The following is a 13,418-nucleotide window of genomic DNA, read 5'->3' on the forward strand; positions in this document are numbered from 1 at the left end:
CTGTCTTGAAACTAGTGGATTATTTATAGATTGAAAACTCTACAAATGGTGAATTAAATAATCTTATTCTTCCTTAATTGTGAATGTCAGGTATTTTGTCTCAGCAGTAAGAGAAAAGTAACCAAGACACTCAGTAATCACAGTTATCAGAAAATCTGGTTACTAGCTGATTTACTCTAGTGTAATATTCCAAAATAAATTGTTCCTCAAATCTTGAACCATGACTGCATCAGAAGTTGACCCTCATGCTCTCTGCGGCCCACCAGCACATCCCCAATCAAGCTGTACATTTATAAAAGCCAAAGACTCCATGCTACATCATCCTAACCTGTCATTGGGCTTTAAGGATTCTGGCATCCCAGGTAACTAAAATATATGTTTTTTTCCCATCTTTTATTCCAATGATGTTTTCACTGGACAGATCAGCAATCCTAAGCCTGGGACCCAATACATCATGTTTTACCATATTCTTGGTCAAAATATTAGGATAACATATTGAAAACACAAATTGACCAACTGAATTCATTCCAGCCAGTTTGGAAATAACATAGCATAGTCTCAAATTCTAAATTTTTATTCTGTACAGAAAATTAAAATTATTATAAATACTGATTCTATATTATACTCTTCTAATTTTTAATAAAACATTAACACTAGCTGATTAGTATTTTTGTAAGTTAAAAATTTCACAACATATATACTTTGATATTTCTGTTGTTAACAAATATTTTGTTGAAATTTAGCATTTTGTATTAGGGAAAACAATCATTAAATCCACTCACTTTTAGAAATTTAATGAACCAAAGGCTATGATTCACAAAGGGCAATCAAGAAAATTTGTTGAAAAATTAGCAGGAAAGTAGATTGTATGTAAATGTGCTCAATAAAAAGTATGGAGATAGATCTCTCATAATGTGATACACTATTACAGTGAAATTTATAAATTCCCATAATGTCTGGCAAACTAAATAGGTTGCTTTATTATCAAAGAAAACCATTACTCTTCCCTAATACACTGATGTCTTGTGATGGTGATTCCTTGACTTTATGTTCTATGGAGAAGTGGAAGTGTGAATCTTGTGTGTTCCCTCCACTCATCAAATTTCATGTACATTGTGTGGTTTCCAAGGATTCTAAACATTATTCATATATATCTTGAAATCAAATTTTAATAGTACTGTGAATAGAATGTATTTAAGATTAATAAATCCTTGGTAAAGCACCAGGGGAAAAGGCAAAAGAAAAATAATCATGTTGAATCCTAGACTTTCTCTCTAGGAAAGACACCAACACAAACCACATGAATATGAATAATTTTTCCAAAATTTATTAACATTTGTTAAAAATATCCTCAGTGTTCACAGAAATAAAAAAGGATATTTAAAAATAAGATTAGGTTGGGTTCTCAGTGAACTCTTTTGGGCTGAAATTAATTGGACAGCCCAGTTCAGCACTTAAACAATTTAGAATGATCTATTCCTTCTTTATTCTCTTTCCTATCTTAATAAAGTTTTGAAAGGAAAATAAGCAACATTTTGTGACCAGCAATATAGCACTTGCTACACAGGCCAGCAGGAACCCAATCACATCCAAAGAGTGGTACTGGAACCAGGAGAGGTCATGGGCTGCAACCCGCAGGTGCTTGGCCCCTTTATGGTGCATGACAAACTCAACCCAGAAAGCTGCTCGGTCCAGGGGCTTCACTGGCTGGTCATGGTGAATTCTTGATAACTTCATGGCATTCTCTTTATAACTAGAGGGAGAATAGAAAAAGTTGATTGCTTTCATTGAATGTAAGTATGTGACATATGTTGTTATAGGAGTCAAAAGTCAAACAGAGATTCTGAAAAAGTTTATTGCAGTAGTTTTGTTAACTTAGAATTTTACAGGTAGAAAAAGACAAGAATGTGTGAAAGAAATATGTTCCTAACCCAATGATCCCAAACGCAGTCAAAGGAAAATAAAGACTATTCAGTTCTATATGTATGGCTTAGTTTTCCTGTTAAAAATTTGTGTAAACTATAGTATCCAGCAATGTTCTAAAGCCACAATGATGAATGATTTAGAATTATGGAATGCCATTTAAAACATCCATATCATAGCCATTAACCTCTAAATAGTTTGTTTTACAGAAATAGGCAACTTACATAAATGTTTATGTGTCATTTTATGGGTTCTGAGATCTTTTTACTAATTACTTTTTTACTCTAAATTAAATTTACTAATTTACTTCTCATAATTTTGATATTTATAATTTAAAAATTTTATCTCTGTCAGCCAGATCATCACTAAATGAAAATGCAAGGATAATTTACAATATGGAATATCCAACTGCATATACTTTGAGTTGGAAAAGTAAAGAAAAACATGTTTCCATTATTATAGTCCCTAAGAGAAGCACAATAGCAATAAATGTGCTTGGCCACCTTGTTAAAGATAAGGTGATTGATTGTGTTCAGCATTGCTTCTGCATCTTCTTATGCATTCAGTTCTTTTTTTCCCTATACTAAGTGGATTTTATCATTGTAGATTTGCAGCTTAATTCTAAGTGAGGGATTGTAATTTCCCCTGCCTTGCATTTCTTGCTAAGAATTGTTTTTAGTATTTTAGATTCCAAATGAATTTTAGGAATTTTTCTCTAGTTTTGTGAGGCATGCTAATGGTATCTTTATTGGAAATGCATTTATTTGGGTAGCAATTTGGGGAGTACAGCCATTTTCATTATTTTGGTACTTCCTACCCAAAAGCAAGGTATAATCTTTGCACTTTTTGATATCCTCCTCGATCTCCTTTTTCTGAGTTTCCCAATCTTAACAAAGCACATAACTAGTTGAAGTTAAATAAGTGATTCCATAGTAGATATACTAGCGTTAGCTTATTACATTACCGACAAGTAAACTAATTACAAAGATATGAAACGATCCAAATTTACCAGCAGAATGCAAATCATGATGGATGGAAGGTCAGTCTTCATAACAGCAGTACTTACGTAGGGTCATTGATGACTGTCCTCAAGGCACCCAGCAGGTCTGCACTTGTCATTGTGTTCATGTTGACCTCCACAGCTGCTCCTTTGGCCTTCATGCCAGCGAGGTTGTCAGGCTGATCAGAAAATATGGGCATTCCCACCATGGGGACCCCATGATAAATAGCTTCATATATCCCATTAGATCCACCATGAGTGATGAAAGCTTTGGTCTTGGGGTGGCCTGGTTTAGAAATAGGTTTAGTCTTAGAAATAAGTGTGGATCCACAAATAACACATTAGAAGAATTTAAGAGAGAGAAAAAGCAAATGGAATTTCTTTCTTTCTTTTTTATTGTTACCAGGGATCGCACTCAAGACCTCGCTATGACAAGGGAGGAGCTTATGCCGCTGAGGTAAATCCCTACCCTCTAGGAATTTTATAAGTCAATGAAGGCAATATTTTCTACAGATGCTGAAGACATTGTTACCCTAGAAAGGTGTAATGCTAACAGGAGCAGAACCTAGCTCCTTCCTTTCTATAAGGGAGGCCTCACTAAGGGTGATTACATACAATGGAAACTCCAAGGCTGATGAGCTTCTCAACTAAAGTTGCTCTTGTAGGAACCAAAGAAAGCTTACATCAGTAAAATTAATGGCCAGTTCATTATCTCTACGTTAAAACTGTATTTCAAAGGTAAAATGTTCAAGAAGTTAAATGTGGTTAATGCTCTTGCTCTTAAATCACTGCTGAATTCATCTGCTGTCCAACTGCACAGCTCTTCTCCTCTCAGAGTCTTACCAAGAAGATCATTCTGGGGAATCCAATCAAACAGCCGAGTATTGGGTCCTAAAGTGGCTGGCTTCTTTCCCTTGTATCTCCATAAAACCTGTGGGAGACAGTGATGTAACTGTGCAAGTCAAAATAGAAAACCTGCGAGTGTGCTAATGCTGCAGAATTATTAAGAAATCACAGTCATTATGTTTCAAGTGATATTTGAGGGGAGGAAATTTTAGTAATAATTTGCAAACGTGAAGATACAGAGTTAGACTGCTTATATCTACTTGTTGGAAAAGACTGCACTAATATGCTGCTATGGGCAGTACTATTATTTTGGTATTTATGACTTAGGAAATACACAGCTCTTATTTTGATATTAATCATTTAAATGCAGTTTGGAGTTCAATCACATATGAAAGTAGAAAATAAACAATGGAGTGGCATATGAGGATTTAAGACATGCAGAAAAACATGTATGCTATGATTGATTATTAAATGTAATTTAGTCATATTTGCTCTCAAATGTAATACTTCGACCAAGTTTTTCTTTAGGTTCCGTGAATCTTGTGTTTTCTTCTTCCACTCCATGTTTCCCTTCCTCTTTCCTTTCTTCTTCTTCCATTTCTGTCTTCATGCATCCCTCTCTCCTTACTTTCTTGTGTCCTTTCTCTTTCTATCGTCCTCTTTCTTCTTTGCTTACATCCTTCCTTTCATTCTTTCTTGCTTTCTCACTTCCTTTCCTTCTCCTGCATCTCTCCTTCCTTTTGCTTAACTGAGCAGAATTATTTTATTTGTCTATGTTACATTTTAAAAACATATTTTGCTTAAATTCTAATGAAATTTGCATAGTATTTTTTTCCCTTGGGAAAGGTAACTTTTAAATCCAAAACTAAAAGGTGAAAAGCTTAAAAATATAGATGTAGTAATGTCTCCTCTATCTTAAAATGCACATTTAGAACATGGACTTATGTACATTGTATGAAAGTTAACAAATACATGAATGGAAAGAATTGAAGATTATAATTTCTGATTACTTCAATAGCATAAATTAGAAAAATCACACTATTTAGCAATTATATTAGAATTTCAACTAATTTTAACCTTAGAATATTCAATTGAAAATATAAGGAAATATAGATTTCTACTTTAAATTCAATTTTGACTTGATAGAATATAAAATGCATAAATATGGAGTAATTTATTGAGCATTTCTCCTCTATTCAATGTATAATTTGTTTTTTGGGACCACAGCAGTAATAACTTTTATAGTAGTTAGCTCCAATGAAAATATTTAGAATAGCCTAATACTTTCGCCTATGTTCCATTAAACATATGTGATCACTGAAGTATGTTTCCATAGTAATATCAATGTGACAGTGATCAATGTGGCAGATGATGACATGTGACTAAACTTCCTATTTTAATGTTATTCATGTTCCTGTTTAAAGCTTTTGTCAGTTATGCTCAGTGCACAGTGAATTTAACTTTTCGCAGGACAGAGTACAATTTGTTCTCATTTCTCAACATCTAGTATAAGCTGTTCAGCAGGGCCAGAGGGTATACTGACCTTCTGTGGAATCTGCGCAAGGGCTGAAGCAATGAGATTGGCTTTTTCCTCTGTGAGATTTTTCACCATGGACCCCAGAGAAAACACCACCACACCATCTTCACCTGAACTCTGGACAAATTCTTCCATTTCCTGGAGACATCACTTCTCTCCATTAAAAAGATGGGAGTGGAGCAAGGATAGCAGGAGGAGACACAAACAGGCACATGCATCTACAAACATCTTATTTTTGACAAATGGACAAAAAGTATGTGCTGGAGAACTGACAGATACTGTGACAGACACAACTGGGGATACTGAGGTTTACACATAGAGGAAAATTTGAACTTCATTCTTAATCTTCATAATACACTAAAATAAAATGAAAATGGGTGAAGAATTGCTAAAAAAAACCAGTAACTTTCAAATTGCTGGAAGACTAAACAAAATTATTTATTTATAATTTATTTTTAATTTTGCCCTCTTGTTTAAATTGATTGTTATATATTTAATGTTTGTAAATCTATTGTCAATGGTATTAATTTCCAGGGTTATTCTCTATAATATATTGACTATTTCAAGGCAATTAACGCTAGAAATCACCCCTCAAAATGTCAAAAAATCTGAATACACACTTATCAAAAGAAGACTTACAAATGGAAAAACCTTCAACAACTTTATCAGCCAGAGAAATGCAAATCAAATGATTTTTAGTTTCCACATTACCCAATCAAAATAACTACTTTTAACAATATAAATAAATAAATAAATAAACCACCATGAAATCCAGCTTGAATACGGGGGTAGAAGGACCTTCCTTCTTGGATTGCTGTTGACAATTCAAACTCATACATCCACTATGGAAATCATTATAGAGTTCAAAAACATTGAGCAACCCATGTAATTTCACTTCCTGTTATATTACAGAAACAACTAAAATCAGAATACTGTAGTGATGCATGAATATCCAGTTTACACCAGTGCAAGTCACAGTATCTAAGCTATGGAAATATTATGGAAATAGTATTCCCATGAATAGACTAATAGTTCGAAATGTGATGCATATACAAAATGGAATAGTGCCACAGGGAAGAAGAAATCGTGTCACGTGCATGAAAATGGATGGAATTAGAGAATGGCAAGTTAGATGACTTAGAAAGTTAAAAATTGAATGTTTTCTTTTATATGAGATAAGAGAGAGAGAAAGAGATGACAGAAGAAAGCACTAGACTCTTGATGAGGAGGAAGTGAATGAGTTAGAAAGGGAAAGAAAGACAGTAAAGGTGCTAGGACAGAAATGAGCAAGATGTAGTAAATTCATGTCCTAACTTCTCAAAGTTACCCTCTCCATTATGTGTTAGTAGCATACTTTAATAATGAGACAACTATGAAAATTATTCCCATGTGAGAGAAAGAATGATTAACAAATTTATCTATTCTCATTTTAGGCACTGTACCAAATTAATTTTCTCAATGTTGTTTTTTATATTATTAATAAGGCTAAGAAAAACTTTATTAGAAATACTATATATGGTAATATCACATCACAGTTAATCTGCTCCTATTATAGTGATATTTGTGAGGCAGCAATTCTTGCCATGTTGATTTAAAAAATACCACCTAGAATGATGCTAGTTGTAGTCTATTGATTTGAAATAAAACATAAGATCTTGAAACAAAAAATTTCATGAGTCATCATTTACAGTTTTGTAAATAACACATTGCAAAGTGTGGGATTGGAAGGATTCACAGAGGGTTCTCCATAAACTCCCCATTCAGAGATGCATCCCTGATTGTCCTTTGTCTGCAACTACTGTAGTCACACTGAGATAAATGTACTTCTAAATATTAGGTGAGGATGCAACCTTCAGTGGAAGAAGATGGCTATTTTAAGGCTAGCTAAAGGCAGAACAATACTCATGAGTCCTGGTATTTTGTATTTTGCCAATTTGTTCACATCCAAATGATGATACACTGATGAAAATAACACACACAGAAGGATACATATCCCCCACACTGTTTTTTTTTTTAAATAGGATCTTAATAGGGTTTTTTAAGTTAGTCTCTATTTTTTTTTGATTAGTTAATTTTGTTGGTATGTCTTAAGTATACATAACGATCACATATATAATATGAAATTTGTTTCTATGCATAACGGGATTCCTTTTTTCCACTCCCCTACTATCACTTTGACCTCTTATTATTTCTTCTTTCTATAGACTGATGATTCGATCCCAGTTCTAATCCACTGCTCTCATTGATATTGCTCAATCTATTCCAGTAAATAAGCCAATTTTGGAATGGAATCAATTATTACTCTTATGAAACATGTTTGACTTGCCTTCTGAAGGTGTGTGTGTGGGGGGAGCAAGGGTAGAAGGTGGACATCATATGGGTCATGGAGTATTATCCAGTACCTACACATGAGTCATGTTTCTTGCCACGTATTTTTACCTGTTGCTTTATTAAATCCTATTCAACCATACTCAATAAATTTACACCCAGAACTTGGTAAAATACAACCAGCACCCTGAAATGAAACTTTATGTTTATATATGACTTCTCTATCCTAAACAGAAATCAAAAATTCTCCTGGGAACAAACTTCAACCTTCAAACTTCTAAAGAGATTTTACGCATGGACTTCAAAACCAAGTAAATGAGTATTTGCCTCCTCGATCCCTATTAATAATTGATGCAGTGCTGTTACTTTATTTTACTCTGTTGCTTTCTTTTGCTTCTCAGTACTGCTCTATCAACATTACTGTCATCTTGCTATTAATGGAGTACTTTGAAATATTTTCTATGTCTTTCATTTTTTGTGAAGTTGTGACTTCACAGTCATGAATAATCCAAAAAATAATTGAGTCTCTTAATTTGAAGACTCCATGTGATTTCTAATGCTGTCTGTGGACACAGGTCATTTACTACCCATAGTATTTCTAGAAATCATCTAGCAATGTCTTTGGCTCCTAGAAGTAAACAGATCAGAGTCTACCCTTATCACGCTCAACTCCAAATATTTTTTCCACTGATTATTTCCTCAGATAGCAAAGTCAACACTATTTAAGTAGGTTCCTAAACTTAGAAATCTTGGAGTGCTGTCAGATTCAGTGTTTTCTGTGAGCAATTTTTTTTCTCTTCTCAAAATCTATGCAATTCACCAAGAGCTCTCATGAAAACATCATTATTTATTAAACTGTTTGGTAATTCTCCCTTTACCATCTCCATAGTGATCTCCATGCCTGGCTTTCCATCTCTCTACTTCCGTATGCAAACTCTAGATACAAATAGTTTTGGTATATTTCTGGAAACATTTCATCTCTCACTACAAGTAGACAAAAGAGACAGTGCTGAGGGAAATAAATTTGCAGAGACATTTTAAGACATTCAGCAAAACATCCCCATATTGATACTGCACACTAAAGGAAATTCAAGTATTTTAATGTGAATAAAACATTCATCATCATAGATTTACCTTAGGTAAAGGTTTGGCAGGTTTGCAGTGCAGTCCTCCAACAAATTCAAAATTAGGCAAATATGGACGAGGAAATTCAAAATCCCAGTATGTCCGGATTAGCCAAATTTCAGCTTTACCCATAATCTCACATAATGTAGTTGGTCTTCCTGAAGAAAATGAAATTCAGATTGAGAAAATTAGTATATATTGTTACTGGTGAAAAAATTACCAATAATTTCCTTACCAGCCATTACAGAAAAAATTGAGGACTTCTAAAATAATTTTATGTTAAAATGGAGAAGATGGGGCAGGAAGAGGAGTGGGAGAGGAAGGACAGGATGTGAGCCAAAGGGATAAAGTGGGAATGAAGGGTAGTGAATGAAAAGAAATATGTGTCATTTGACAATAAACAATGCAAAATTTAAATACACCTATAGCTATTGATAAGTTTAGCACTAAGTATTGCTTCCTAATTAAATGGCAGAAGAATTCCTCCCTCAAATAGGCCCCAACTCACCACCCTCAATTACTTTTCAGTTTCCATTCAGGAGTATGCATTTGTTTTACAGGTTTTGGTAGTCAGTGGTCACACACACTATTGATAGACACAACAAAAAGCAGTTCATCATTTCCTCATGAATCAAATCACATCTTCCAAATTGATCTGTCTTTCTTCTACTTCATAAAAATAAGACGTCCCTCATTAATTTAGACTCAATATACACCTCTTGGAGATATGAGATAAATACAGAAACATCACCAATATTACATACTTAATGCTGCTCTTAAATAATGTTTCTTAAGAGACATATTTCTAGTTATTAGTGTCACAGTTTTGTGAAGAAGAATGTGTTTGTGAATAATAAAAGGAATTATCTTTATATATAAAAACTGTGTTCTCAAACTAAAAAATTAAAAGGATACTCCTTTCTAACTTATGGTCTAGTTAGGAATAGTGATGATCATAAACAACTAAAACTGTAGCCTGTTTTTATATTCATCATTTAATAATTTTTGAATACATGCATACATTTTTATGGCCTCATGCTTTAGTTTAACAATGAACTAGCATTGCCCAAGAATGCTCAGTTTGGAACTGCCAAAAATTGGGTGAGGATTTCACCTTATATTCTACAGCAATTTATTTATGCCACCTAGATGCCTTATTTCAACCATGCTACACCCGCCTTAATTGTAAATGACCTATTTACATTTCTGTATATAAATTCTAGATGAAAAGTTAAGAGAGTTCTTCCTTAAATTATCCATTAAAATTTCATATTTAAAACACTGGTTTGACTAATGCAAACATGAAGTCAATAAAATCAAAAGAAAATAAATTTTATCAAAAATATAAACATCTTGGCAAACAATTTCTTGAGGTATTTTAAAAATTTTATTTAGGGATTATGAAAAATGCTAAATTAAAATTTATCCTTAATTATTTTCTTAATTATATTATTTATATAATATAGTTAAAAACATTGTGTACAATAGTCTAATTATATTTTCTAGAATTACATTTGTACAATTAATATATATGCATAAATATGTCGATGTATAATTAACAAATTCATTATTTCAATTAAATACTTATTAACTGAATTTCTTGTAATTGTATTATTCATATGTAGTACTTATAAATACAGTGGATAAGTATGTATGGTTATATTTCTATTTATATAGTGCTTTTTTATATAAATGTAAAATTGTATTATTACTAAATTTGAATACATATTGTAGTCTATTATTTTAAGGCTATATGATTAACCTACAGAGATGGCTTTTGATTACAAGATTATAAAGGAAAATTTTATATATAGACAGACCTTCCTGTCATGGATATAGATAAGAGTTTACAGTTACTAATCTTGTAGCATAGGTCATGTTACCTCTATTGATACAGATAGCTACCTATTACAACGTAAGTATTAAGTTCTTTCAAATGTCATGTGTAAAAGTTAATATGTAAAATCTCCAGTTTTAAAAAGTAAAATGTGCTGAGTATTGTGGTGCACACCTGTAATCCCAGCAATTGGGAGGCTGAGGCAGGATCACGGCAAAATCAAGACTAGGTGGGGCTAAAAAAATGAGCTCAAGACCAGACTGAATTGCATACAGACCTTATCTCAAACAGATAATTAAGTAAATAAGTAAATAAATAAACAGAGAGAGAGAGAGAGAGAGAAAACTAAGAAAAATGAAGTAGGTGATGTAATTGTGAAATGGCTATTTGTAAAATAGAAATAAAAATTAAAAATCAATTTTAATATAAAATGATTAACATTTAATATAAAATGATTCAAGGAAGATTGGTTATAAGATATGAAAAAATGATTAAAATTTAAAATAATTATATATTAATCACCTTATTAACAGGAAAAAGAGAAAAATACAAAGGTCATTTTAGACATCAGCAATATTCAATATTTGTGCATAATGTTTACTACTAATAATAAGTTACAAATAGAACTGTCTAATACAAAAAGGCAAAAAATAAAAATTTTAAGTCAAATCTTTCATCTTGCAGTACTGTGAAAAATCTCAGTATGAAAAAAATCAAAAATATGTATTAAAGGTATATTAGTTGAAAAGTATTTTAAACTATTTCAGTTAAATAAGGAAAAAAATATCCAAACAAAGAACAGAGGAGAGTTAGATAATCAGTCTAGCTAGCTATCTTTCTATTCATCTAATAATGCCTTGATATATAGCAAATTCAAATAAAGCACAGATAAGGTACTTAACTGAGAAGTGATATTACATGGATACTAACAATCATGTATTCATTGAAATGTATAGAATAAAGTTCAGACCACATAATATATCACATACATAATACCATGCTCAAAATAGTTCATGTCAGTTTAATCCTGAAGTTGAGCCACATTTTCTTACTATTGCACCTGACATTAAAACTTCTTGTCTAATAATAAATTTTATGTCCAGGAAACACATGTACTACAGGAATTTTCTGTCTTTTATGTGACAAAAATGGATATCATTTATTGGATTAATCTGTTTTTCTGCATGATTTTTAGTTGTTTGCTTTTAAAATATATCTGTAAAGTATAAGGTCTCTTGCAAAAGCACTTGAAAAATAAAAGCGTTTGCTTTTATTTATTTTTTATATTGCAAAAGAAGTCTTGAATTCCCTTCCTAATTATGTTAATGAACAGACATTATTCTTTATAGTTTTATGAGAAAGTAGAAGTTTTGAAAACATTTTTCTTCCATTTCCTAAATGACACTGAAAAGTAGTTTAACATAAATTTCAGTCTCTTACCTAAAGCTTCACTGTAAAACTGATCCCAAAACTTATAGTCATACTGCTGGATCCAGAAGTCAAACAAAACTGAAAACACCATATTCTTCACCCTTTCCATAAATGTCATTCTGGTTGTGAGTCCCCCCAGGGGAACAGGCACATAGGAAGGTGGAGCTGGAAGCTGCCCACAGTATTTCTCTATGGTATGACCCATGGAGAACTTTAGCATGTTCACAAAAGGAACCCCAAGCATCTCAGCCACCAGCTCCCCACAGGGTATCACAGGGTCTGTAACCAACACATCATACTTGGAGTCCCGGAGCTTCTTCATGAGCGACTGGTTGTAGACTGTATTTCTACAGTTAAGTCCTAAGTCTTCAGTTATCTGAACAAAGAATTGTTGCAGTAGTTTTCCTGATTGCCAGAGAGGCATTGTTGGCATGACATTCACAGCTAGTTCTATAAACTCATTTAGTATATTCTCAGACATGTTTTTGTCAGTTGGTACAGGGATCACTTCAAAATTAAAAGCAGGATGTCTGTTGTAGTCAATAAACAAATTGTTTGAAAGAGTCAGAACCGTCACCTCATGTCCTCTTTTCACAAGCTCCTCAAGAAGAGTCTTTAAATTGAGCCAGTGGCTCATTTCACACGGCCACACCAGCACCTTCCCACAGAATCCAGAGCCGGCACAGCAGAGCAGCAGCAGCAGGACTGCAGAAGCCAACTTCCCAGGAGCCATGCTGGCCTCTCCCAACATACTGCTCTGAAGAGATGTGTGTACGAGGGTGAAGGGGCAATGTAGATGTCAAAAAAATCAAATATTAACTTACTGACATAGGAAAGGATGCAAGAGAAGGGAACGTTGTCAACATTATTGGTTGGAAGTGTTCCTATCTGTCTCTGGTTCAGGGGGCAAAATAAATAGTTGTAAAATATGGGTTTCATATACTTATAGTAAAATTTTAAATATTATGATAGGTAAAAACTAATATTTAAATTAACAGTTTTGAAAATAAAATATAAATATAAAAGTGTAACAATTTTAAGTAAAATTAGTGAACTACAGTAGTGTATCCATCTAGAAAAAAATAATGATAGCTTTCAAATTGGTTGTATTTCATCTAGACAATAGACAAATTTTACAGTCAAAGGAGAGATATACTAAAGTTTTTTTACATGTTATGGAAGAACAGAGGATCATTGGCAGGAAAAATGACAAATAATCTCTCATACAGATTTATTAAAGAAATTAATGGGAATACTTACCAAAGGCAATTTTTGCATCTGCATTTAGATTCGAGGAATTAGAAAGGCAAAGTTAGAGAGAGAGAATGAGAAATGAAGACTGGGAAGATGTTAGGTATCCAAACAATTTTACTAAACGTTTACCAGGAAGA

The 13,418-nt window shown here is 32.9% G+C and overlaps 1 protein-coding gene across 1 annotated transcript; it reads right to left on the minus strand.

Moving 5' to 3' along the window:
- Nucleotides 1-558: 558 nt before the first annotated feature.
- On the minus strand, nucleotides 559-12,772 carry LOC100135631 (UDP-glucuronosyltransferase 2A3-like). The gene is given in 6 exon segments (NM_001173026.1): nucleotides 559-1,753; nucleotides 2,990-3,209; nucleotides 3,767-3,854; nucleotides 5,313-5,444; nucleotides 8,769-8,917; nucleotides 12,037-12,772. Coding segments are annotated over 6 exon segments (1,593 nt in total). The 5' UTR covers nucleotides 12,761-12,772; the 3' UTR covers nucleotides 559-1,473.
- Between the last annotated feature and the right edge of the window lie 646 nt (nucleotides 12,773-13,418).

The sequence above is a fragment of the Cavia porcellus genome, unplaced genomic scaffold, assembly GCF_034190915.1.
Source record: "Cavia porcellus strain 051 isolate PalLab524CR breed Dunkin Hartley unplaced genomic scaffold, mCavPor4.1 scaffold_30, whole genome shotgun sequence".
Lineage (NCBI taxonomy): Eukaryota > Metazoa > Chordata > Mammalia > Rodentia > Caviidae > Cavia > Cavia porcellus.